Raw genomic sequence first — 23027 nt, forward strand, 5'->3', positions numbered from 1 at the left:
TAACATCACTTGACCACAGATGCACATAGACATTAACGTCTGATGCCTCAGGTTGATGGCATACTTTCTTCCTAGTGTCTTAACATTTATGAACTTATGTTTGACTTGAGGGGCATTTCAGCAAAGCTGTGAGGAAAAAGTCGGTTCTGGACTGAAGGCTGCTTTGTGCCATAGACATTTTGGAACATAAGGGAAGTGTCTGCTCTCTGCTATAGGTGCAGGATTTGTCCCCAAATAAGAATTTCTGAATCCCTTGATGCAGTTGAGAAAAGTAAAGTCCATGATCATACCCAAAAGCAAGCACTTTTAAGTTCACTTTCTTTTAAATATTTTTCTAGAATTTATTTTTAAAAGTATATGTAACTAGTGATGATTTTAGCATTAACATTACTTGGAGGGGAGAAGGAAGTAACAAAATTACATCTTAAACTATGTTAGATATTTAGACTACAAAATGGATTTGATGCATTCTTATTTTCCAAAGAATGTCCACCTGGAATAAGAAGAGAGGACTAGTGGAAACATTTGAGCTGGAGAGGCTTCAGGGCAAAACGAAGTGGGCCAAACCCTTGCAATATACCCTATTCAATTGAAAGTACAGTGTCTAAGGATAAGAATACTTCTTTAAAAACCAACAGTTGTTTTAATGCAATCTTAATTAGTAAATGGTTTACATTTTTTATTGGTTTTAAAATTTGCTATCCTAAATTCTGAAGTACTATAAGAGTTAATACCAAAACTACTTTTAATGTCTGGCATCTCTTACATTTCACATGGTTCTTTTTATTCATTGTAAATAAAAGTAAACTTGGATAAATTTGAGAATAAACTTTGAATTGTTGCAAACTACAATTATCAATTTGTAAATTTACCCTTTGACATAATAATGTACATTTTTAAATGTAGCCATTAAATTCTCTATATTTAACATATTGGTTTCTCTCTGTAAATGTTTTTAATCTCAGTTGAATGCTGGGCAGTTTATAATTATGTACAAAGGGTTTTTTTCCTATTGAGAATGACTTTTTTGCACATTTTTGGAAATGTTTAATTTTTACACTGATTTACTACTCTGACCAATAATTGAGTGTGTGAACATCATGAATGTGTGCATTGAACTACTGTCTGTCTTTATGTTTTAACTTCTTTCAATATCTAGCCATCAGTTACTGCACTGCTATTACTGACTTAAATGGACCTTTTTGCTTTTACAAACTATACTTATCTATGGTTCTTTGTTGAAGAACTCAGGAGTTCAACATTACTAGAAATTAGAAAGTTTTATAATGTATTATAAAATCCATTACTAATTTGAAAGTATGCTTTTAACTCTGTGTATCAGGGGATGTATGTTTGTGTGGAGATGTTTTTTTTTCTGTCTGTAGGCACATGTATATATCCCAGTAAGTTCTTTTCATTTCTACATTTTTATGAACTTGTTTTATAAGGGTACTATTTAGTTGTGATAATTAAATATATATAAAAGCTTTCTGAGAGATTATTTACTATATGAATATATTTTCAGCTGGCTGATCAAAAGTATTTTTTAAATTTTGTTTTTAACCATTCAAAATGTATTTGTATTTTCAGAATTGAACTCAAATCATACTTAGAGCTCAATTAAAATTCTCTTGCAAGAAAAAGCATTAAATTCTGTTTAAGAGAATTCTGTGAAATGCAAATTAAGGGAAAAACAGGTTTTTAGCAGTATCAACAACACACTTCGCTAAAAATGGTCTTCAAATTCTCAGAGCTATGGAAAAATGTGAGAAGCTAAATGTCTTGAAGAGATGTCAAGATTCTTCTGTCTCCAGTTGCTATTGGCCTATCCTACTGTCTTTATTTCCTGTATTCCACCCCAAAAGATTTCAGCTTTTAGTTTTTTCTGTGACTGGGCGAGGTCAGACTGGGTTTATAAAACAATGTGTTGGCATATTGTGATTCTTTGTAATTGACTATAAATTGGTTTTGAAATGTCCAAACATACATTGTGTGTCTTTATACTGTACTGTGTGTTTTAAGTAACTGGCAGAAAAAGAATTGGAAATTACATTTCCAATCAGACAATGTTGTATTAAAGAAAACTTTGTTTTAAATATGAGGTACCATGTAAAATTACTCGTGTTAGGAATAAAGTCCACTGTTGAAGTTGAATGTCACTAAGCTTATTATGTTAAAAGGAACCGGTATGATTAGGAAAACCTACCAGAAGCCAGATAAAGTGTGGTACGTGCCACATTTCATGCACATTTTGACTTTGTGTTGTCATTCAAAATTGTGCTTGTAAAAATGTATACAATTTCTGAGTTTTATAATTTCTAGGTACTTGTTTTTTCTTGCTGGTAAATAGCTTTTTTAAAAAAATTAATACAAAACCATGTTTATATTTTGTTAGTGATCAATGACTTTGTTTATATGGAAATTTGTATATTGTTGGCACACATTTTGTTTAGGTTTACGTGCATGAAGGCCTGCAATAATTAGCACAATTAAAATTGCTTTTTCTTACATGTTCATTTTTTTTTTTTTAAGATTGTGGTGCAAAGGCTTACTCTAAGTAACCTGGACTATGGAATGAACATAAAGGAATGGCACTTTGAGTGTTAATAAAGCTGATATTTATTTCCACTGTGATTGGTTTTTCCAGATCTATTCTTGGACACTTTTTATTTACAGTTATTCCCTCCTAGCTTGAGTTGAGTACTCTAGGAGATCAAGCACAGACAAATCTAAAAACGATGAAACTAAACCAAATATTTCCAGTATCTAAGTCTACAATGTCCCACCTAACTTGTTCTAGTAAATCTTTGCCTGGACATCTTGATTACCTGAAACAGAACTAACAGTGATAAAATAACAAACACCCTACTATCAAGCCTACTGAGCATAAGAAATCTCTCACATGGTGTTGGAGATAATTTAATACTCTGGTATGAAGGGCAACTTAACACAAGTCAGAAACTGCAGAATTGGCCCGGTATGGTGATCCCAGCACTCTGGGAAGCTAAGGTGGGCAGATGGCTTGAGCTCAGGAGTTTGAGACCAGCCTGGGCAGCATGGGGAAATTACTTGTTTCTACAAATAATACAAAAATCAGCCAGGTGTGGTGCACGCCTAGGGTCCTAGCTACCCAGGAGGCTGAGGTGGGAGGCTCGCTTGAGCCTGGGAGGCAGAGGTTGCAGTGAGCTGAGATCGCACCACTGCACTGCAGCCTTCACAACAGAATGAGACCCGGTCTTAAACCTCAGAATCTTGGAAACAGATTGTGAATGTTGTAAGTTAGATCTATAAAAGCCCAAACTTGAAACTCTAAATGTCCAACAATACGGGCTATTGTAACAAAGTACCACAAACTGGGTGGCTTATAATAAAAAAATTTCTGTCTCAGTTCTGGAGGCTACAAGTCTGAAATCAAGGTGTGGGCAGGGCCATGCTGCTTCCAAAATCTACAAGGGAATCCTTCCTTGCCTCTTACTCTTATATTTTAGAAATTGGGTCTCACCATGTTGCCCAGGCTGGCCGCGAACTTCTGGGCTCCCACCTCAGACTCCCAAGTGCTGGGACTACATGTGTTCCATGGCGTTGTGTCCAGCTGCCTCTTCCAACTTCTGATAGCTCCAGACATCTCTTGGTTTGTGGCAGCATAACTCCAGTCTCTGCTTCCATCAGCACGTGGTGCTCTTTGTGTGTCTATAGACACAAATGTGTGTACTCCCCTTTTTATAAGGACGCCAGTTACTGGATTAGGGCCCACCCTAATGACCTCATTTTAACTTGATTACTTCTATAAAGACCCTGTTTCCAAATAAGGCCATGTTCTGAGGTACTAGGGGTTAAAACTTCAAAATGTTTTTTTGGGCCAAGCACAGTGGATCACGTCTGAAATCCCAGCACTTGGGGGGGCCAAGGTGATGTACAGCTTAAGCCCAGCAGTTCAGGACCAGCCTGGGCAACATGGTGAAACCCAGTCTGTACAAAACAGTACAAAAGACAGGCACGGTGGCATGTCTGTAGTCTCAGCTACTTGGGAGGCTGAGGAGGGAGGATCACTTGAGCCTAGGAGGTTAAGGATGCAGTGAGCCCAGATCATACCACTGCACTCCAGTCTGGGCAACAGCAAGACCCTGTCTCAAAAACAAAAAATAATTTTTTGAGGGATGGGGGACACAATTCAACCCCTAGTCTGTCCTCTGGCCCCTAAAACTTCATATCCTTCCCACATGCAAAGTACATTCACCCCATCTCAACATCACCAGAAATTGGTCATTTCAGCATCAACTCACAGTCCAATATCATTTAAATATCAGTTCAAATCTCGTCACCAAAATCCAAATCAATTGACTCTGGGTAAGGTTTCCTGTTAAAGCAAATTTCCTTTCTTTTCTTTTCTTTCTTTTTTTTTGTTTTTTGAGACAGTCTCACTGTCACCTAGGCTAAAGTGCAGCGATGTGATCTCAGCTCACTTCAACCTCTGCCTCCTGAGTAGCTGGGACTACAGGTGTGTGCCACCACACCCAGCTAATTTTTTGTATTTTTAGTAGAGACAGGGTTTCACCGTGTTGGCTAGGATGGTCTCGATCTCTTGACCTCGTGATCCACCCGCCTCGGCCTCCCAAAGTGCTGGGATTACAGGCTTGAGCCACCATGCCCAGTGCAAATTTCCTTTCTATGAACCCATGAGAGCAGACAAGTTGCCTGCTTCCAAATTACAACAGGATAGGCAGAGGACAGACACATTCCCTTCCAAAAGGAAGAAATGGGAAGTAAAAAGACTTAACAGCTCCCACGGAAGTCTGATACCTAACAGGGCCAATGACCCAGAATTTTAAGGCTTGAGAATAACACTCACTGGCTTATGCTCTTCCTCAGGGCCCCTTGGGGCTGCAGCCCTGCCCCCTCAGAACTGAGGAGGCGGTGACAGTGGGTTCAAATCCAAGCCTGTCCTCTTCAGTCCCCTGGTGGCAGAAGCAGTCTCACTGGCCTCTGAACTGTCCCTGCCAATCCCTTTCCTACCTGTGGAATCCTGGAAACTCAAAAGCCTTCCTTCATTTCATCCCATCTGTGTTCCCCCATCCAAACTGTCCAGGTTTCTGCTGAGTTGGGTGATTGGATCTATAAGGCACACACCTAATCTCTTGCAAATAAATAATTGTCCACATCCTCAGTGTTTCTCCAGAGCACATGCTTTCTCTCTATTCTTTTTTCCATGTGGGTATGCTAAGAATGATCCAAATCTTCAAGTTCTGCTTCCTTTGTGTTGAGCATTTCCACCTTCAGTGTATCTCTTCTCACATTTCACTATAAGCAAGAAGGAGAGAGCAGGCCCCACTCTTAACCATTACGTAGAAATTTCCTCAGGAAAATATCTAAGCATATCACTTACAAGTCCTACTTTTCACCCAACAGAATACAATTCAGGCAGGTTATATACCACTTGCCTCCTGTTTCCAATAACATAATTCTCCTTTCCATCTGCGCTGTCACCAGAATCACCTTTAAAGCCCGTTTCTACCAAGGCACTTCAAGGCAATCGAGGTTTTTCTAACATGTGCCTCAGAATTCTTTCAGCCTCTACCAATTACCCAATTCGAAAACCACTTCCCCATTGTTAGGTAGTTGTTACAGTGGTACCCTATTTCCCTGCACCAAAAATCTTTGTTAGGTTCTCCAGAAAAACAGGCCCACTGAGAGAGCAAGAGAGAGAGATTTATTTTAAAGAATTGGCTCACGCAATTGTGGGAGCTGGCAAGTTGGGAATTCAGATAAGAGTTGATGTTGCAGGAGTCTTGAGTGCAAAAGGCTGGAAACTCAGTCAGAATTGTCTATGCTGCAGTCTGGAGGCAGAAATCCTTTTTCCTTGAGAAACCTGTCTTTGCTTTTAAGGCCTTCAACTGATTTGGATGAGGCCCACCCACATTGTTGAGGGTAATCTACTTTATTTAAAGTCTTCTGATTAAAACAATTTTTTTTTTTTTTTTGAGATGAAGTCTTGCTCTGTTGCCCAGGCTGTAGGGCAGTCGTGCAATCTCAGCTCATGGCAGTCTTCACCTCCCAGGTTTAAGTGATTCTCCCAACTCAGCTTTCCAAATAGCTGGGACTACAGGCATGCACCACCATGCCTGGCTGTTTTTTCGTATTTTTGGTAGAGATGGTGTTTCACCATGTTGGCCAGGCTGATCTCTAGCTCCTGTCCTCAAGTGATCTGCCCACCTTGGGGTCCGAAGTGTTGAGATTAAAGGCATGAGCCACCATGCTCAGCCAAAAATTTTTTTTAATTAAAAATAAAAATTCTTCCTTACTCATGGATTCAGGTCACATTGTGTGTGTGTGTGTGTGTGTGTGTGTGTGTGTCTATTTCCTTTTTTTCAGACAGGGTCTTACTTTGTCTCCCAGGCTGGAGTGCAGTGGCACAATCATAGTTCTCTGTAGCCTCGACTTCCTGAGCCCAGGCAAACCTCTCACTTCAGCCTCCTAAGTAGCTGGGACTATAGGTATATGCCACCATGCCCACCTATTTTTAAAAAATTTTTTGTAGAGACAGGCTGCTTGCCCACCATGTTGCCCAGGCTGGTCCTGAACCTCTGGCCTCAAGTGATCCTCCCACCTCAGCTTCCTGTGACAGGAAAATAAATCTTGGGACCCCATACTCCCTAAGCCAAAAGGAAAAGCCAAGCTGGAACTAGGTCATGCAAACCTGATTTCCATTTGGTTCCTAAATAAGATGGCTACAAAGATGAAAAGCTGCATACCTCCCTCACATTTTGCCCACAAAGATATTCACTGTGGGCCCTGTATTAGTCCATTCTTACACGGCTAATAAAGACACACCTGAGACTAGGTAATTTATAAAGGAAAGAAGTTTAATTGACTCACAGGTCAACACAGCTGGGGAGGCCTCAGGAAACTTACAATTGCTGCAGAAGGGGAAGCAAACACATCCTTCTTCACATGGCAGCAGGAGAGAGAAGTGCAGACTGAAGTGAAGAAAAGCCCCTTATAAAACCATCAGCTGTCATGAAAACTCACTGTCACAAAAAAAGCATGAAGACAACCACCCCCATGATTCAATCACCTCCCCCAGGTCCCTCCCTTGACACATAGGGGTTATGGGAACTACAATTCAAGATGAGACTTGGGTGGGGACACAGCCAAACCATATCAGACCCAAAGATTTTGACCCTAAGGCATTTCTGTTAAAGTTGACCATGGCAATGTAAGCTGATAGCTTGTCTTCACAGATGTGTGGACACAGGACAGAACTCAAAGCCACTGTCTTTCCACCTGAAACAACCGCATATCTGATTATTTCCTCTGCCCGTTATCTACATTATCTTTCGTAGAAATGCAGATTCACGGAGCCAGACAAAGGCATGAATGACTATTTCGCTCTACCCACCTCTCACAGAAAATTGTGTATTTTTCAGTATCTTTCCCTTTCTCCTTTAAAGAGTGAAGCCCTTAAAATCATCTTGGGAAAAATGCAAAGACCTGTCTCCTGGGTGCACTTCCTTTGGCAAATAAACCTCCTGAAATGATTGAGACCTGCCCCAGTCATTTTCCTTGATTAACATCTGGTAACCACAGAGAGATCGTGAGTGAAGGTGCCCCGGCCTACAGCAACTCTCCTATGGGTATCGGCTTCCATTTTGGGCTCTTTATAGCCTAAACTGATAGGACGATTTGCTGAGGTCTGGGACTTCCTTCCTCCAGGGATCCCTGACCTCCCCAGATTTTTCAGCTGGGAGTCTGAGGTTTAATTTGCTGTTTTTAAAAAATCCTTTTTCCTGGGAGTTTCTGTTGCTTGCAGCAAGGAAGGTGAACTTGTCTGCTTCCGCATCAGTGGAAACTGGTCTTCAGCTTGAGCCCCATCACTAGGTAAGGAGCTGAGTTGGGATTTTGTCTTGTAAATTCTCTTTAATGACTAAAGTTAGTGTTAGTTGCATTAAGACCAGGTCTTAATTTCTCCTTACATTTAGAGCACTCAGAAATCATATAATTTGTATGATCATTGTTCATTCTGCCTAGCTGTTTCATTTCTGTCTTGTTTACAGTTTTTTTAGTATGTTTTAGTCCTTCTCTTACTGGATCTGACCAACTCTAAATCCTCTAGTTTATGAATGTGGAATTTTCCACTCTGAAGAAATAGTAACACTTTGCTCCTGTCAGCCTTTCAGGGCATTCACAGGCAAATGAGAATCGTGTGAGGGTGTCTGTGAGGAACGCTCCCTAAGATGTGCAGCGGCTTTTAGTAGGTTTCCCCCTCAGAAGAACACACAGGGTCTAATCTCAGCCAGCGGGTGCATATAAGATGCTGACCACCCCTGCACCGTGAGCCCCTGACACTGTGCCAGGTAGCTGCAACACAGGCGACCAAACTAGTTTAGGAGTAATGGCTCTGAAAAGCTAGATCCACAAGCAGCACACTCTGGGTCCAATACACTCCCGGACATGGTCAGATCCGAAGGCAAACTCTAAATTATGGGGAATAAGGCCTCTCAGTTGGCTAAAACCCTCCTAGCTGTGGAACCCAAAGTTCCACCCTTAAAACTCCAGACAGATACTTATGGTGAATCGTCATGCAAATATTTAATCAAGTAGACCACTGTAACCAAAGCAGATGCTAAGTTACAGTGGCCTAGAAAGGGATTTTTTGAGATGTCCAAATTAGTATACCTGCAAACTAGGGTGGAAAACGCAGGCACAGAAACGACTAGAATGGGAGAGCTACTTTCAATGGTACCTGGAGAGTAGCAAAAGCGGGGAAGATCACCTCATCTTCTTACAGGGGCCAACAAACAACTTAGAGATGCTAACTGAGAACTCTGTAATATATTTCTCTAAAAGAAGTCTTCTGAATCCCTTATTTCCCCCTTAGCACCTTTCCCACCTCCAACTCCACCCCACCTCTACCCTAACCTCTCTGAACTTCCGGGACCAGATCTGTTCCCTCCTCCTGCATGTCCCAGTCTGCCATCTCCCGCTCCTTATCTACCACTCACTCAACAGAAGGCAGCAGGGAGTCTAACTTCCATGACTCTACCGCCTGATAATTCCCTGACAGCCCTGAGGCAGCATCTCATCTGGAAGATGCGGAAAAGGGGGACCCTGCAGGGACAGCTCTCATGATAGCCCATTATGAGAACAACCAGTAACAGGTAGGGAAACCCTGGTGATTGTCTATCAACTCTGATCAAAGGCTGAGTTATGGGGCAGAGTTAAAGAATTTCTTGACCCCCGTAAAGATCCAACCGGATTTGCCCAAGGACATGAGCTCATTATTAGAACCCATGACCCAGGCCAATGAGACCTTAACTGACTGATCTACATGTTGATCTCAGAAGCTCAGAAATGGCTGGAAAAAGCACAGTGGTCAGACCCTATAGCAGACTTGACCTCTGAAGGCCTAAAAGGGCCACAACAACCAGCCCCCCAAAGTTCAGAAGACAGGTGCAAAAATGCGTGGGAATGACTGCTGTCTTAAATACCACTCCCTCGGTGTTCCAAAGGGTTGTGGATTGGAATAAAATCTAGCCCTGCTGCCAGAACCCAAACCCATCGGTGTTAGATTACTTTACATATTTTGATAAAACTTTGAGACAGTATTGTGAGATGTCAGTTGATTGCTTTGAAAACAATCAAAATGAAACCTTATGAAATGCAAATAACAAACTGTAATTTGTAATTATAATTGTCAACACCACATGACAAATTGGGCCACCGCCAGATCTAATGAACTAGTTAGCTGACCATTTATCCCACACTATGATAAAAAAGGAATAAGAAAAGACTGCCCAAGTTATCCCTTTATAGTTAAAGCAATTGACTTCTCAAACCTCTCAGCCTCACAAAAATTTTAAGCCTCCTCAGAGGACCCTTTTCTCCCAGTCTATTAGTGGGACACCGTGGTTGCGACTGCCTTTGGCTGAAACTGAAGCAACAGCAGGGAGGTGCACCTTGGGAAGACTAGGGTGCTCCGAGGAAGTCAAAGGGTTTCACCTCTCCAAATATTCCACGCCAGTAAACAAACTGGGAAAGAGTAACGTAATAATAAACTATGCACTCTCAATTGCCTTAATTGATACAGGAGCAATGATTAAATATATTGGTTATAAATCTTCCCTTATTTAGAAATCCCATTCCAGGTCAGGCGTGGTGGCTCATGCCTATAATCCCAGCACTTTGGGAGGCCAAGGCAGGTGGATCTTGAGGTCAGGAGTTTGAGACCAGCCGGGCCAACATAGTTAAACCTTGTCTCCACTAAAAATATAAAAAATTAGCCAGGCATGGTGACAGATACTGATAATCACAGCTCCTTGGGAGGCTGAGGCAGGAGAATCACTTGAACTCAGGAGGTGGAGGTTGCAGTGAGCCGAGATAGTGCCATTGCACTCCAGCCCAGGCAACAGAGTGAGACTCTGTCTCAACAACAACAAAAAAAGAAACTCCATTCCTTGGAGCAATGAAAGGATTAACATGGTGGGTGTGAGTCTAATAAAACTATCTTATGTTTTGAATCCAAACTTATAGCTTACTGTGTCTTTGAATGTAGCTTTCCCCTGGGGGCTCTAAATATGACATGCTCAGTAGGTCCCCTGTGTTCCTAATATGCTAATATGCCCTGTTTCCCCCACCGCACAATCTTCTGGGCAGTGATCTCTTCAACATCCATAATGCCCATACCTCCTTTTCATCAAAAGGTGAGCTTTTTTTTTAAGGATTGGAGCCAGGAGAGAAAAACAAACAACCAAAAAAAAAAAAAAACCCCAAAAAAAACCAGGTTGAAAAACATCCTGATGACAGTGTACCATGACTTAGGAATAGTAATGTTCAAATGTCATCTTGTGACCAGGAAAGTAAAATGGAGACAGAGAAGGCTACATTAGATGAGAAGAGAGAACACCCGAATAAAGGGCAGGTAATGGCAAAATCTCCTTTTAGCCTCCCCAGTCTTCCTGTCAACTCCAGCTGGCTACTGCAGGAACTGGATACCGAATTTCTCCCTTATGGCTTAACCTCTGAATGCATGCCTAAAAAATGAACAATCTCCCCCCCACCAACCCCCAAAAAGGGAACATCATGTGGACTCCAGAGGGACAATCAGCTGTACAACAAATAAAGGAAATCATAACTAATGTCTTAGCCTTAGGACACCTTAACTACAAATTGCCTTTCTCCCTCTTCGTACATAAAAACTGGAGATACCACATCTAGGGTACTGACCCAGAAACATGGTGCTCATCAGAGACCTATAGACTATGATAGCCAACAGCTGGACCCCATGGCTTGAGGACTGCCTTCCTCTGTGAGAGCGATATCAGCCACTGCCCTTCTGTACAAGTCTGTTGAAGAAATAATTATGGATTCCTCCCTTACCATTTCTGAATCTCATTCTCTTAGACCTTTCTAAACTCTCATTATTCTCAACGCTTCTTTATTAGTTGGTTAACCTCTTAGGAAGTTTTGCTTTTATCACCTCCAAATATTACTATTCCCCACTATAATAATCTTAATCTGGTCACTCTCTTGCTGGGCCCTTCCTTGGAAACCCCTCATGACTGTGTTCTGATGAGTGACCAGCTTCTCACCCCCAGGACAGACCTACAAGAGATGCCACTAGATAATGCTGAGATAGGATGGTATACAGATGGGTCTTATTTAAGAGGAGAGGATGAAAACGTTAGCACAGAATTACCTCCTTTCTCTAGGTAATTGAAGCCCATCCTCTTCCCCAAGCCAGATCAGCTCAAGTGGCTAAATTGACTGCCCTGACCCGAGCTTGTCAATTGGCAAAAGACAAGGCTGCAGACATTTACACTGACAGCTGCTCGCCATTTGGGGTTGCTCGTGACTTTGGGATGCTATGAAAGGAGAGAGAACATTTAACTTCCTCAGGGCAACCCTCCACCCCCTGAAGGACAACAAGTATCAGAGATGTAGAAGGTATTTTAAAACCAAAGCTTTTGGCAATTATAAAATCCCAGGTCACTCTAAATTGCACATTACTGAAAGTCGGGGCAATCAATTTTTGATGCTACAGCTAAATGACCAGCACTGGAGCCACCAGCCCCAACCCAGGAAATGGTCATAAAACCAAAAAACACTTAAAGAGACATTGAAAGAAACCCAGAGCCCAGCCCCAACGAAAGAGAAGTTCATTTGGAAGCAGATGGGATGCCTGTCTCCCAAAACTGAAATGTGGTGTGGACCTAATAATAAACCCAATTATTCCACTGGGATGTAAGGTGCTCCTTATGGAATATGTTCATAATTTGACCCACTGGAATCCAGATAAAATGATATCCTGGTGTAAACAATATTACTGGAAACCATCAGGTTTACTCCTGATGTGTTATTTGTCCCAAATATAACTAGGGGAGCCCCTCCATGGGGCCCAGGGTCATTTTCCCCTTCCAGCTGGACCTTTTGAGGTATGGAAGCTTGAATTTAGCCAGCTGCTATCATTATCTCAAGATTACAAGTGTATTTTAGTAATGGTCTACGTGTTTTCTCATTGGGTTGAAATTTTTCCCTGCAGGCAAGCAACAGCAATGGCAGCTGGAAAAACCTTACTAGAAAAAATTATTTCACTATGGGAAGTTCCCTGTGAACTTCACAGTGATAGGGAAACTCATTTTACTGGGAAGGTTATTCAAAATATCTGTAAAATTTGGCCCAGATTTCAACATTTCCATTGTGCCTAGCATCCCCAGTCCTCAGGACTGGCAGAAAGGACCAATGGAATAATTAAAACACAATTGTCGCCAGGCGCGGTGGCTCAAGCCTGTAATCCCAGCATTTTGGGAGGCCGAGGTGGGTGGATCACGAGGTCAAGAGATCGAGACCATCCTGGTCAACATGGTGAAACCCTGTCTCTACTAAAAATACAAAAAATTAGCTGGGCATGGTGGCGCGTGTCTGTAATCCCAGCTACTCAGGAGGCTGAGGCAGGAGAACTGCCTGAACCCAAGAGGCGGAGGTTGTGGTGAGCCGAGATCGCGCCATTGCACTCCAGCCTGGGTAACAAGAGCAAAACTCCGTCTAAAAAATAAATAAATAAATAAAACACAATTGTCTAGGTTCATAGAGGCATTTCATCTCTCCTGCCCAGACTACCCCAGTGCTGCTTATGCGCCAAGGCAAACCTTTTGGAAAACATCAACTATCCACTTACGAAATTACAATAGGAAGGCCTCTGTGTATATAACCAACCCAATTTTTCTCATGGGAGATATGTTGCCATATTGTAAGGGATTCATTCATCATCTTAAAAAAGGCCAAGATTGGTAAAGAGTTCCTTCCACAGTGCTCTCCCTGTAGACGAGGTTTCTTGTCATGATCTGTGGCCTGGAGACTTTGTCTATTGGAAAAGACATTTAATAAAGGACTCCCTTCAACCTCGATGGAAGGGCCCATACCAAGGTATTATTGACTAATCCACGTGCTGCAAAATTAGAGGGTATAGATTCATGGATTCATATCTCTCATCTTAAAAAGGCACAACCTCTTGAGTGGACAGTGTCTCCCAAGAAGGATCTTCGCCTCTAGTTCACTAAACATCAACCTTCAATGTTTAGTGAGGCTTTAACAAATGATATCCAAAGGCCCAGGACTAGAAGCAGCTGACAGTTGTTGTGCACTGTTTAAACACAAGACACAGGACCAGACCTGTATACAAAAGAATGCCCATGTTTATTGTATAGTAGCCATTATGATTATGATCCTAGCGACGCTGACGATGCCTATCTTATGCAGAAAAGGGCATTTGCCTTGTCACATTTAACATCCTTTTAGTAGTTAAAATGAATTTTACAGCCTTGCTTCTATTTATCCTATGTCCTCATGTCTTCTTGCCACTGCCACCCACTTCTGTCCACGAAACAAACCTGTTTCTATAATGGGCTCAGGACTATGCAGACAGATTACAAAAGGACACCTGCTGGATATGCGGACTCATGCCTCTTTCCAGTGGCTCCAGACTATCATGGTGGGTATCCCCCTGCCAAGGTCAGGGTGGGATAGAATACCAAAAATTCATTACATCGCAGAAATCATCTCGTATCCTTAGTGCTGGCATAACAAAAGACAATATATGTAACTGGCCCGTTAAAAACACTCTTAAGAGCAAGGGACATGGGAAAAGTTTCTCAATAGAAAGGACTGGCTCACTAGCTCTTACTTTAGCATCCCACCAACTAAAAGAGATGGTGGTAACCACACCCCCAAAAATGGCCGATTTTCAAAATGCGATAATGCAAATTTGGGATGGGTTTATGTGGCTCACCCCTTCATTTGGCCAACTCAGCCAAAATGCTCCTTTATGCTGGGAGCAAAGAAATCACACCAAGGACCAGTGGCCACATAGTACAAGAGATATGCAGGGGAAACCTGGAGAATGTACTGCAAGATACTGACTGGTGTGCTACCAATTGGGTACAGTAAGCAGATATTTATTGGTGAGCTCCAAATGGGACATATTGGCTATGTGGCACTAACTTACAGCCATGGTTACCTCCAGGATGGTTAGGACAATGTTCCCAGGTTATGCTTGGGCACAAGGATGAGTAATTTAGACCCTGCCCAAACCAGGAAACCTTTTTCATTTATGACCTCGCTGAACACGTTGTGTATTCTAATATTATGAACACTTAGCTTCAATCTTCATTTATGTCCTATGGCATATAGAAGTATATAAGATGTTATATGGCATATAGAGGCCTTAACAAATTATACCCAAAGGTGTTAAATGATGGCTGCATGAGTATCTCTTCACTAAACAATGAGATTTCACTTATGAGGAAAGCTGTGGTGTAAAACCTTATGGTCTTAGATACAGTCACTGCAGCCCAAGTGGGAACCTGTACCATCATAAAAAATTGATTGTTGTGCTTATATTCCAATGAATTGAATAACATAATCCAACTTATGACTAATATGAAAACCCAGATAACCAACCTGTCAGATCCAAAACATCCAGAAGACCACCGAGGACATGCTTGTAACACTTCTCTCCACCTCCTTATGAATAATCATGTGGGACTCCCGTAAAGGGGAGTGCCAGTCTTTGCTGTCTCAAGCTTACAAGGAGCTGCTCTGAATTTTCTCTCTCCCAGGGTGTACTATCTATTCTGCTCCTAACTTTCAAAATTTTCTTTTGCAATAAATTAGTCTATGCTGCACTTATTTTGCTGTCTTTTTTTCTTTTATTAAAAAATGTCTTTTTAAAAATATGGACTGCTTAATGAATTTGCATGTCATCCTTGCATAGGGGCCATTTAATCTTCTCTGTATTGCTCCAATTTTAGCACACATGCTGCCGAGGCAAGCACTGCTGTGTCTGATTAAATTTTCTTTTTATTTATTTTTTTTTTGAGACAGGGTCTCCCTCTGTTGCCCAGACTGGAGTGCAGTGGTGCAGTCTCAGCTCACTGCAGCCTTGACCTCCCAAGCTTAAGCAATCCTGCTACCTCAGCCTCCTGAACATCTGGGACTACAGGCCGAATGGCTATTTTTTTGCGGTTTTTGTAGAGATGGTTTTTGTCATTTTTCTGCTCAAAACTCTCCAGTGGTTTCTTATTTCATAATAAAACCCAAAGTTCTTGCCATTGCCTACAATGCTTTACATCAGTGGTTCTCAGGCTTGAGCCTCTTCACCATGTTGCCCAGGCTGGTCTTAAACCCCTGGCCTCAAGTGATCTGGCCACCTTGGTCTCCCAAAATGCTGGGATTACAACCATTAGCCACCACGCCCAGACATCTTGTTTAAATTCTTTTAAACTAAGAAGACCAGAACTGAGGTATTACAACAGCCATCAACAGGTCCTCCAGCTTCTGAGTAAGTTAAATTCATTTAGTTCAGGGACCACCAAATCTTCAATTTACTCTAGTCATCCAATTCAGAACTGATCTCTACATTGCAAATCTTGTGACTGAGGTTCAGCCTTCAGTGTACTCTGCTGATTAGCAGCATCAAACACGGCTAGTCACTTCCTCCACCTTAAAATAAAATAAAATGAAATCAGGACTGCCAGTACTCCAGATTTTACTATTTCACTGACTGCTCCTCAGCTGGTGGTGTCCAGTTCTTCTTCATCTTCTAGCCTCTTCACTGTGAAATATCCTATACTCATTCCCTAGGTAACCTTAAACAATTCTATAGCTTCAGTACTATACATATGTTGACAGTTCACAAATGCGTATTTCTAGGTTCCTGAAATTCAGACTGATATCCAAGTTCCTTCTTGACACTTCATTTGATTGTCTAATACGTCATTGCCCTCAATTGAATTGCAACTTCCCCAAAATTCATGTTGAACTCTTACATGACTGTATTTGAAGATAGGGCCTGGGAAGAGGTCACAAAGGATAAAAGAGGTCGTAAGGGCAGGGTCCTAATCCAATAGGGCTGATGTCCTTATGAGATGAAGAAGAGACTTCAGAGCACTCTGTGCCATCTGAGGACATAGCAAGAAGGTGGCAATCTGAAAACTAGGAAGAGGACCCTCACCAAGAACCAAACCCTGCTAGACCTTATTCTTGGACTTTCCAGCCTCCAGAACTGTGAAAAAAATAAATTTCTGCTGTTTATGCAGTCTGCGGTATTTTGCTACCACAGCCTGAGCAGATTAATATAGCCACTTACATTTGGTATCTTCAAAATCATCCTCCAAACCTGTACCTTCCCCAAAATAATCTTCAGTTTTGCCATTGCACAGGCCCAAAAAAGTTTTGTGTTTTATCTTTTGCCCTTCTCCTGATTGTAATCTTGGGTTATTTCTACTCCTCTCTCTTACTTTCCAGGTCAAGTCAGCCAGCAAATCCCATCCACTCTGCCTTCAAAATATATGCAGAATAGAATCAGTTTCATCACCTTAATCCTTACCACCTTGTAAAGCCAGGTGTCTCTCAACTGGACTTCTACAATAGCTGCCCTTGTCCTTGTGAAGTCTATCTTCAACAAAGCAGCTAGTCTAGAGTGACCCTGCAGTATTAAATGGAATTGTTTCTGCTCAAAACTCTCCAGTGGTTTCTCATTTCATAATAAAACCCAAAGTTCTTGCCATTACCTACAACGCTTTACATCAGTGGTTCTCAGCCTTGAGCGTCAGAATCTTCTGAAGGGCAAGAGTGTTAGGCTTCACCATCAGATTTTTTTATTCAATAGGTCTGGGATGCAGCCAGATACTTTGCATTTGCTTTTTGGGGACTAAACTCCTACCCTTGTTTTGCTCCCAAATGCCTAGCTAAGGGGCCTTTGGAGTCATGCCCTACAAACCATAAAATCTTATCAGATGAGTTTATCTATATATAATGTGGATTACTTTTCCACCCTAACTCTGGCATAACATCACATGACAGATAAATAAGTAAATACAAACATTTTACACCAAAATATGTTTCTTTACTGTATTTTGAAATGGCCCTGTAAAACCATTTCTGAGGGAAAATTTGCATCTGTAAAGAACATCTCGGATGAAGAATGACGAGAAAAAAACAAACAAGAAAAAAACACAAAATACAAAAAAAAAATTAAAGAATCTCTGCAGGTCGTGGTGGGTCACACCTGTAATCTTAGCACTTTGGGAGGTTGAAGCAGGAGAACTGCTTGAGGCCAGGGGTTTGAGACCAGCCTGGGCACCATAGCGAAACCCCATCTCTACAAAAAGTGAATTAGCCAGGTGTGGTGGAATATGCCTATAGTCCCAGCTACCAGGGAGGCTGAGGTGGGGGGATTGCTTGGGCCCAGGAGTTCAAGGCTACAGTGAACTATGCTTATACCAATTCACTTCAGCCTGGGCATCAAAGTATGATCCTATCTCCTAAAAAAAGAATATTAACATACCTAGATCTTTCCTCTTCCAGATCCTCCTAATCCTGAAGAGGTTAACTGAGTCTAGCACCTTTTAAAGGTTTGATAGGAAACATTTATCATCTATTATTTCTCAGGGTGGTCACCTATGTGACTTCATCTACATTAAGCTTGCCTGACCCGTGACCCACATGTGGCCCAACACAAATTTCTTAAAACATTGAGTTTTTCTTGCAATTTCTTTTCTTTTTTCTTTTTTTTAGCTCATCAGCTATCTTGGTGTTAGTGTATTTTATATGTGGCCTAAGACAATTCTTTTTCTAATGTGACCCACGGAAGCCAAATGATTGGACGTGACACCCCTGATTGAGATAATAAGAACCTTGATCTCCCAGACATTCCTTTCAATTGGTTTCAGGTTTTTTGATAGTAAGTCTTTTTTTTTTTTTTTTTTTTTTTTTTTTTTTTGCAGAAAATGATCTATTTAGGCAGAGAAAGAAAGAAAGAAAAGAGAGATCGAGCTCCCACGTTGCGGTGGGAGGGGATCCAGAGATGGAGTCTGCACAGAGAAGGAAGGACAGCTCCCACACTGTTGTGGGAGGGGTAAGTCTTTCAAGGAATTGCCTATTAGAAAAATCTTTTAATCCACCTATGACCTACCTGAAGCAACCCCGCCCCCCACCTTGGGCACATGGTCTCAGGATCTCTTGAGACTGTGCCTCTTGCCATGGTAGCTCATCTTCGGCTCAGAGTAAGTACTTCATAGAGTTTGATTCTTTTTGTGGACGCTTTCTGACCAGTTATAACGAGCTTCCATGTAACGTTGATGCTGCCCCCTCTCCTCCACCACTCGCTCCCCTTTCCTCTCAAACACCCGACACACTGGGCCTCAGGTGTGTGGTGTGTGGTGTCTGCGTTCCCGACTGCTGCTCCTCGGATGGCATTTACATGGGACAGCGTCTCACTTTCCTCGGACTTTTGCTCAAAGACCGTCACCAACAGAGAGCGATTCCCTGACCACTCCATTCAACATGGCACTGCCCTCACTCAGGCCCTGTTTGAGTCTTCCTCAAAGCACTTATCACATTTTTGCGCACATCGCTTCATTAGAATTTACGTTCAAGGAGATGAGGCCTTTAACTCGCGCACTGCGCATGTTCTCAACACACAGTATTTTCCTTCAGCATTAGAGTAATGAATGGTGGAGGACGCCCGCGGCAGGCACACTGATAATCGCTAAGCCGCCGCCGGCTCTACGCTCATCCCGCCCTGCCAACACAGCGCTGAGAGGCGGAATTTCCTGTGTGGACCTCAAGAAGCTTCCGGAGTGAGCCGGAAGTCCACTTGAGAGCGGAAGTAGCGGCAGGCTTGCGGTAGTGGTTCCATCTTCACTCTGTTGCCGTAGCTGCCATGGGCAAAAGAGACCGGGCAGATCGCGGTGAGACGTGACGCGGGCGCGCTCAGCCCCGACTGCCCTCGCTGACTCTGCCCCGGCTCTGCTTTGGAGCTGCTCTGGGCTTACCCGCGCCGGCCGACCCCGCTGGCCCTGCCGCGCGCGCAACCGGTTGCGACAGGCCGCTGGGCAGAAGAGATGCTGGACCTGGGCGCAGCCCAGAGAACTCGGCCGAGGGGAGGCGGGTGAGGGGCGCAACGCCTGCGGGATGCAGGTGGCTCTTAGCTAGGAGTTTGCGCCGGCGCAGGTGAAATGCTGCCAGACAGTGCGGAGGGAACCCTAGGCTCCTTCTGGGCTTACTTCTGTGTTGGTATCTTGCAGACAAGAAGAAATCCAGGAAGCGGCACTATGAGGATGAAGAGGATGATGAAGAGGACGCCCCTGGGAACGACCCTCAGGAAGCGGTTCCCTCCGCGGCGGGGAAGCAGGTGGATGAGTCCGGCACCAAAGTGGATGAATATGGAGCTAAGGACTACAGGCTGCAGATGCCGCTGAAGGACGACCACACCTCCAGGCCCCTCTGGGTGGTAAGGATGCCCTTAGCTTGGGCGGGGCCCAACAGTGTGCGGAGCGGCATTCTCAGAGTCAAAACTCACATTCGGGTTACTGCCCCCAGAACCGGTTGGGAAAGAACTTTAATTTACACATGTTGGAACAGCTCAAGACATCAGCGAGCAGTTGTGCACACGTGTGCCGGCCGGACCTGGGCCTCCTCCAGTTCTAACCCCTCAGTTTACTCTCACTCCTTCCCCAGCCCTACCCCATGTAGTAAATACTTGTATCTGTGGAATAAATAGCATTTGTCATGTAACAATTTGTTTCCCCATCTGAAAAACTAATGGAAGACATGTTCGGTAGCAAGCTTTTGCTCTGCTTAAAATAATGTTCTACATTCAGTTGAAATCTAGCCAAAAGGTAACTTGAGGATAGCTAGTAAGATGGGCTTTCTCTGTGCAGAATAGAGGGAAACAGCTGCTGACTTTGGAAACATTTTCTTTTATTTTTCTTTACTCATCTGTATCTCATTAAAGTAACAGGTCCCACAGTTGTCTGAAGGAGTGCTTAGAAGAATATCTGTGGTGTTAGGCAGCTTATTCTTGATAAGGATATGGGCAAGAGTCCAGTAGTCCCTGCAACTCATGTTTCCTTGTCTGTTCTGTCCATTTGGTGTTTCTCAGGCTCCTGATGGCCATATCTTCTTGGAAGCCTTCTCTCCAGTTTACAAATATGCCCAAGACTTCTTGGTGGCTATTGCAGAGCCAGTGTGCCGACCAACGCATGTGCATGAGTACAAACTAACTGCCTACTCCCTGTATGCAGCTGTCAGTGTTGGGCTGCAAACCAGTGACATCACTGAGTACCTCAGGAAGCTCAGCAAGACTGGAGTCCCTGATGGAATTATGCAATTTATTAAGGCAAGTGGAAGCCGAGGCCAGCAATTCCACCTGCCTTACTAATGTAACAACGGGCATAGGTGCTCCATGTTGTCAGCCTGTGGCAGCCATGAGAATATGCCATTCACATTTCCTGTGGGGAGCATAACGACCAATTACCCCAGGTGCTACATTCTGGATTCAGCATTCTGTTCTGGGTGAGGCCATGCTTCTCATGAGCTGCTCCTAGCCATGGGTATTGACACAGAGGGGCTACTATTTCAGGCCCATTCTAGCCAGGGAGAATTTGGGAATGTAGCCCAAAGTGGGTGTGCTGGGGACTGAATTGTGTTCCTCAGATTCTGTCTTAAAAACCTAATACCCAATGGTAGTGTATTTGGAGTAAGCAGTTAAGACTAAATGAGGTCTTGATCCAATATGATTAGTATCCTTGTAGGAAAAGACACTGGAGGATACTTTCTCTCACCTGCCCTCCTTGTCATGTGATTAAATGGAAAGGAGGTCCATGGACAAGAGTCTTGACCAGTAACTGAATCAGCCAGTACCTTGATCATGGACTTTGAGCCTCGCAGCTCTGAAAAAATACAGTTCTAGTGTTGAAGCCACCTAGTCTGTGGAATTTTGTTATGTCATCTCAAGGTGACCAACACAGGTTGTAAACTCTATCTAAAGCTAAGTATCTGCAGGAGACCAGTAGTCAACAAGTTCTGTGAGGGAAAGTCAAAAACAACTTCAGATGTTGTTTTTTTGCAAAACAAAGAGGGTTCCATGTGATTAATAGTTGAACGTACTGGGTTTCTTCTGAGAGGTGGGTGAATGCCATTTAAAAGAGACAGTGGCTTTCATTGCCTTTGGCTATCTAAAGGGAGTCAGAGTCAGCCCTTGGGATCTGGAATCACAGAAGAGTGCTGCAGGAATTCAGTATGATACTGGACCCAGTCCCAGAGAAGCTGCAGGAGTCCTGGAGAGAGTTCTCTTTTCTTGTGATGTGAAAGGATGCCTGGCCAGGTGTGGTGGCTCTTGCCTGTAATCCCAACACTTTGGAAGGCTGAGGCAGGCGATCACCTGAGGTCAGGAGTTCAAACCAGCCTGGCCAACATGGCAAAATCCCGTGGCAAAATCCTACTAAAAACACAAAAATTAGCTGGGCATGGTAGTGGGCACCTGTAATCCCAGATACTCAGGTGAGATACCGAGGCAGGAGAATCACTTGAACCTGGGTGGCAGAGGTTGCAGTGAGCTGAGATAGCACCAGTGTACTCCAGCCTAGGCAACAGAACAAGACTCCGCCTCAAAGAAAAAAAAAAAAGCATGTCCAAGGAGAGGGTCTTGCACCGGTACTGTGGCTGTGCCCAGTCTTGGCTGAGAATTGCCTGCAGGGATATAGGTGTTGGTTCACTGCAGTGGTGGATCAGGAGCAACAGCAGGGTCAGGCAGCTCCTCCAGGTCTGCCGCACAACCTCTACTGTATTCCTTCCTAAAGAGGATTGGGAACCTGGGAGGATTGTAGCTATATTCTCTGTCATCAAGATGCTTACATTCTAGTTGGGCAAATAACATTGGTGAAGAGGCTTTGCATTTATGCAGCAATTACTGTGTGCCTACTCTGTGCCAGAAGCTGTAGTAATACTGGTGTGGTCTTCTCCAGGTTAGGATGGGGGCTGTGGGAATAGAGAGGAAAGGCAGAATGCAAGGAGATTTTAAGCAGCATTTTATAACTTAATGGATATGCATCAGAATTAGCCAGGTGAGAGGATTTTCTCAGAAAGCAGAGGCCAATGGAAAAAGCTCAGTTTAGGCAGATCTGACCCCTTAAGGATGCAGGTTGGCTTTCCTAAAGTAAAATGAACTTTTCACTTGGTTGGGAGGGGTACAGTGTGACCAGTAGTGAATGTGTTCTGAGTGTGCACATGGCTGATTACCTGTTGGCTGTTATCTCTGTTTGCAGTTGTGTACTGTCAGCTATGGAAAAGTCAAGCTGGTCTTGAAGCACAACAGGTAAGAGAGATTTCGTGACAGGCCTGTTCCAGCCAGGGCACTGTCACTCGGCACATTAGCAGGGAGAAAGGGATATGGGAAGGACCTGATGTTTATGGGCTGTCTGCTCTGCACCAACACCACAGATAAGTGTTCCTCTGAAACACAGATAAGAGAAAGGGAACAGGAGATGTGGCCCAGACTGGAAAGTCACTGGCCACTGTATTTCCCCTAGCAGTGGAGCTGGGCTCAGGCCCCTGCTTACTTGACTTCAGAGTGGGGCCCACAACCCTCATATGTCAAATCATGGCCAGCAGCTCACAGTACAGATTTGGCAAAGGGTTGTGGGGAGAGTCATGAGGCCAGCCACAAGCGGCTCCCTCTTTCTGTTTTAGAG

At 43.3% G+C, this 23027-nt stretch overlaps 1 protein-coding gene and 1 non-coding gene across 4 annotated transcripts in view; one reads left to right on the forward strand and one right to left on the reverse strand.

Annotated features, from left to right (window-relative positions):
• Positions 1-15220: 15220 nt before the first annotated feature.
• Positions 15221-15326, reverse strand: LOC118154920 (U6 spliceosomal RNA). Its single transcript, XR_004745174.1, has one exon. It is a non-coding gene; the product is annotated as a U6 spliceosomal RNA (small nuclear RNA).
• A 3822-nt stretch (positions 15327-19148) lies between these two features.
• ERCC3 (ERCC excision repair 3, TFIIH core complex helicase subunit) overlaps positions 19149-23027 on the forward strand; it is a 32635-nt gene continuing 28756 nt past the window's right edge. For 2 of the 3 annotated variants that reach the window (XR_013518833.1, XM_002749238.7), the window contains exons 1-4: positions 19149-19244; positions 19581-19786; positions 20438-20674; positions 22602-22651. Coding sequence is in view for 2 of the 3 variants with exons in the window: in XM_002749238.7 (XP_002749284.3) it covers positions 19217-19244; positions 19581-19786; positions 20438-20674; positions 22602-22651 (521 nt within the window). In the remaining variant the exon portion in view is untranslated. Of the gene's footprint in view, positions 19445-19580; positions 19787-20437; positions 20675-22601; positions 22652-23027 lie in introns of all 3 variants that reach the window. The other variant, XM_008998573.5, reaches the window with a different exon arrangement.

Source organism: Callithrix jacchus, chromosome 6, assembly GCF_049354715.1.
Source record: "Callithrix jacchus isolate 240 chromosome 6, calJac240_pri, whole genome shotgun sequence".
Classification (NCBI taxonomy): domain Eukaryota; kingdom Metazoa; phylum Chordata; class Mammalia; order Primates; family Cebidae; genus Callithrix; species Callithrix jacchus.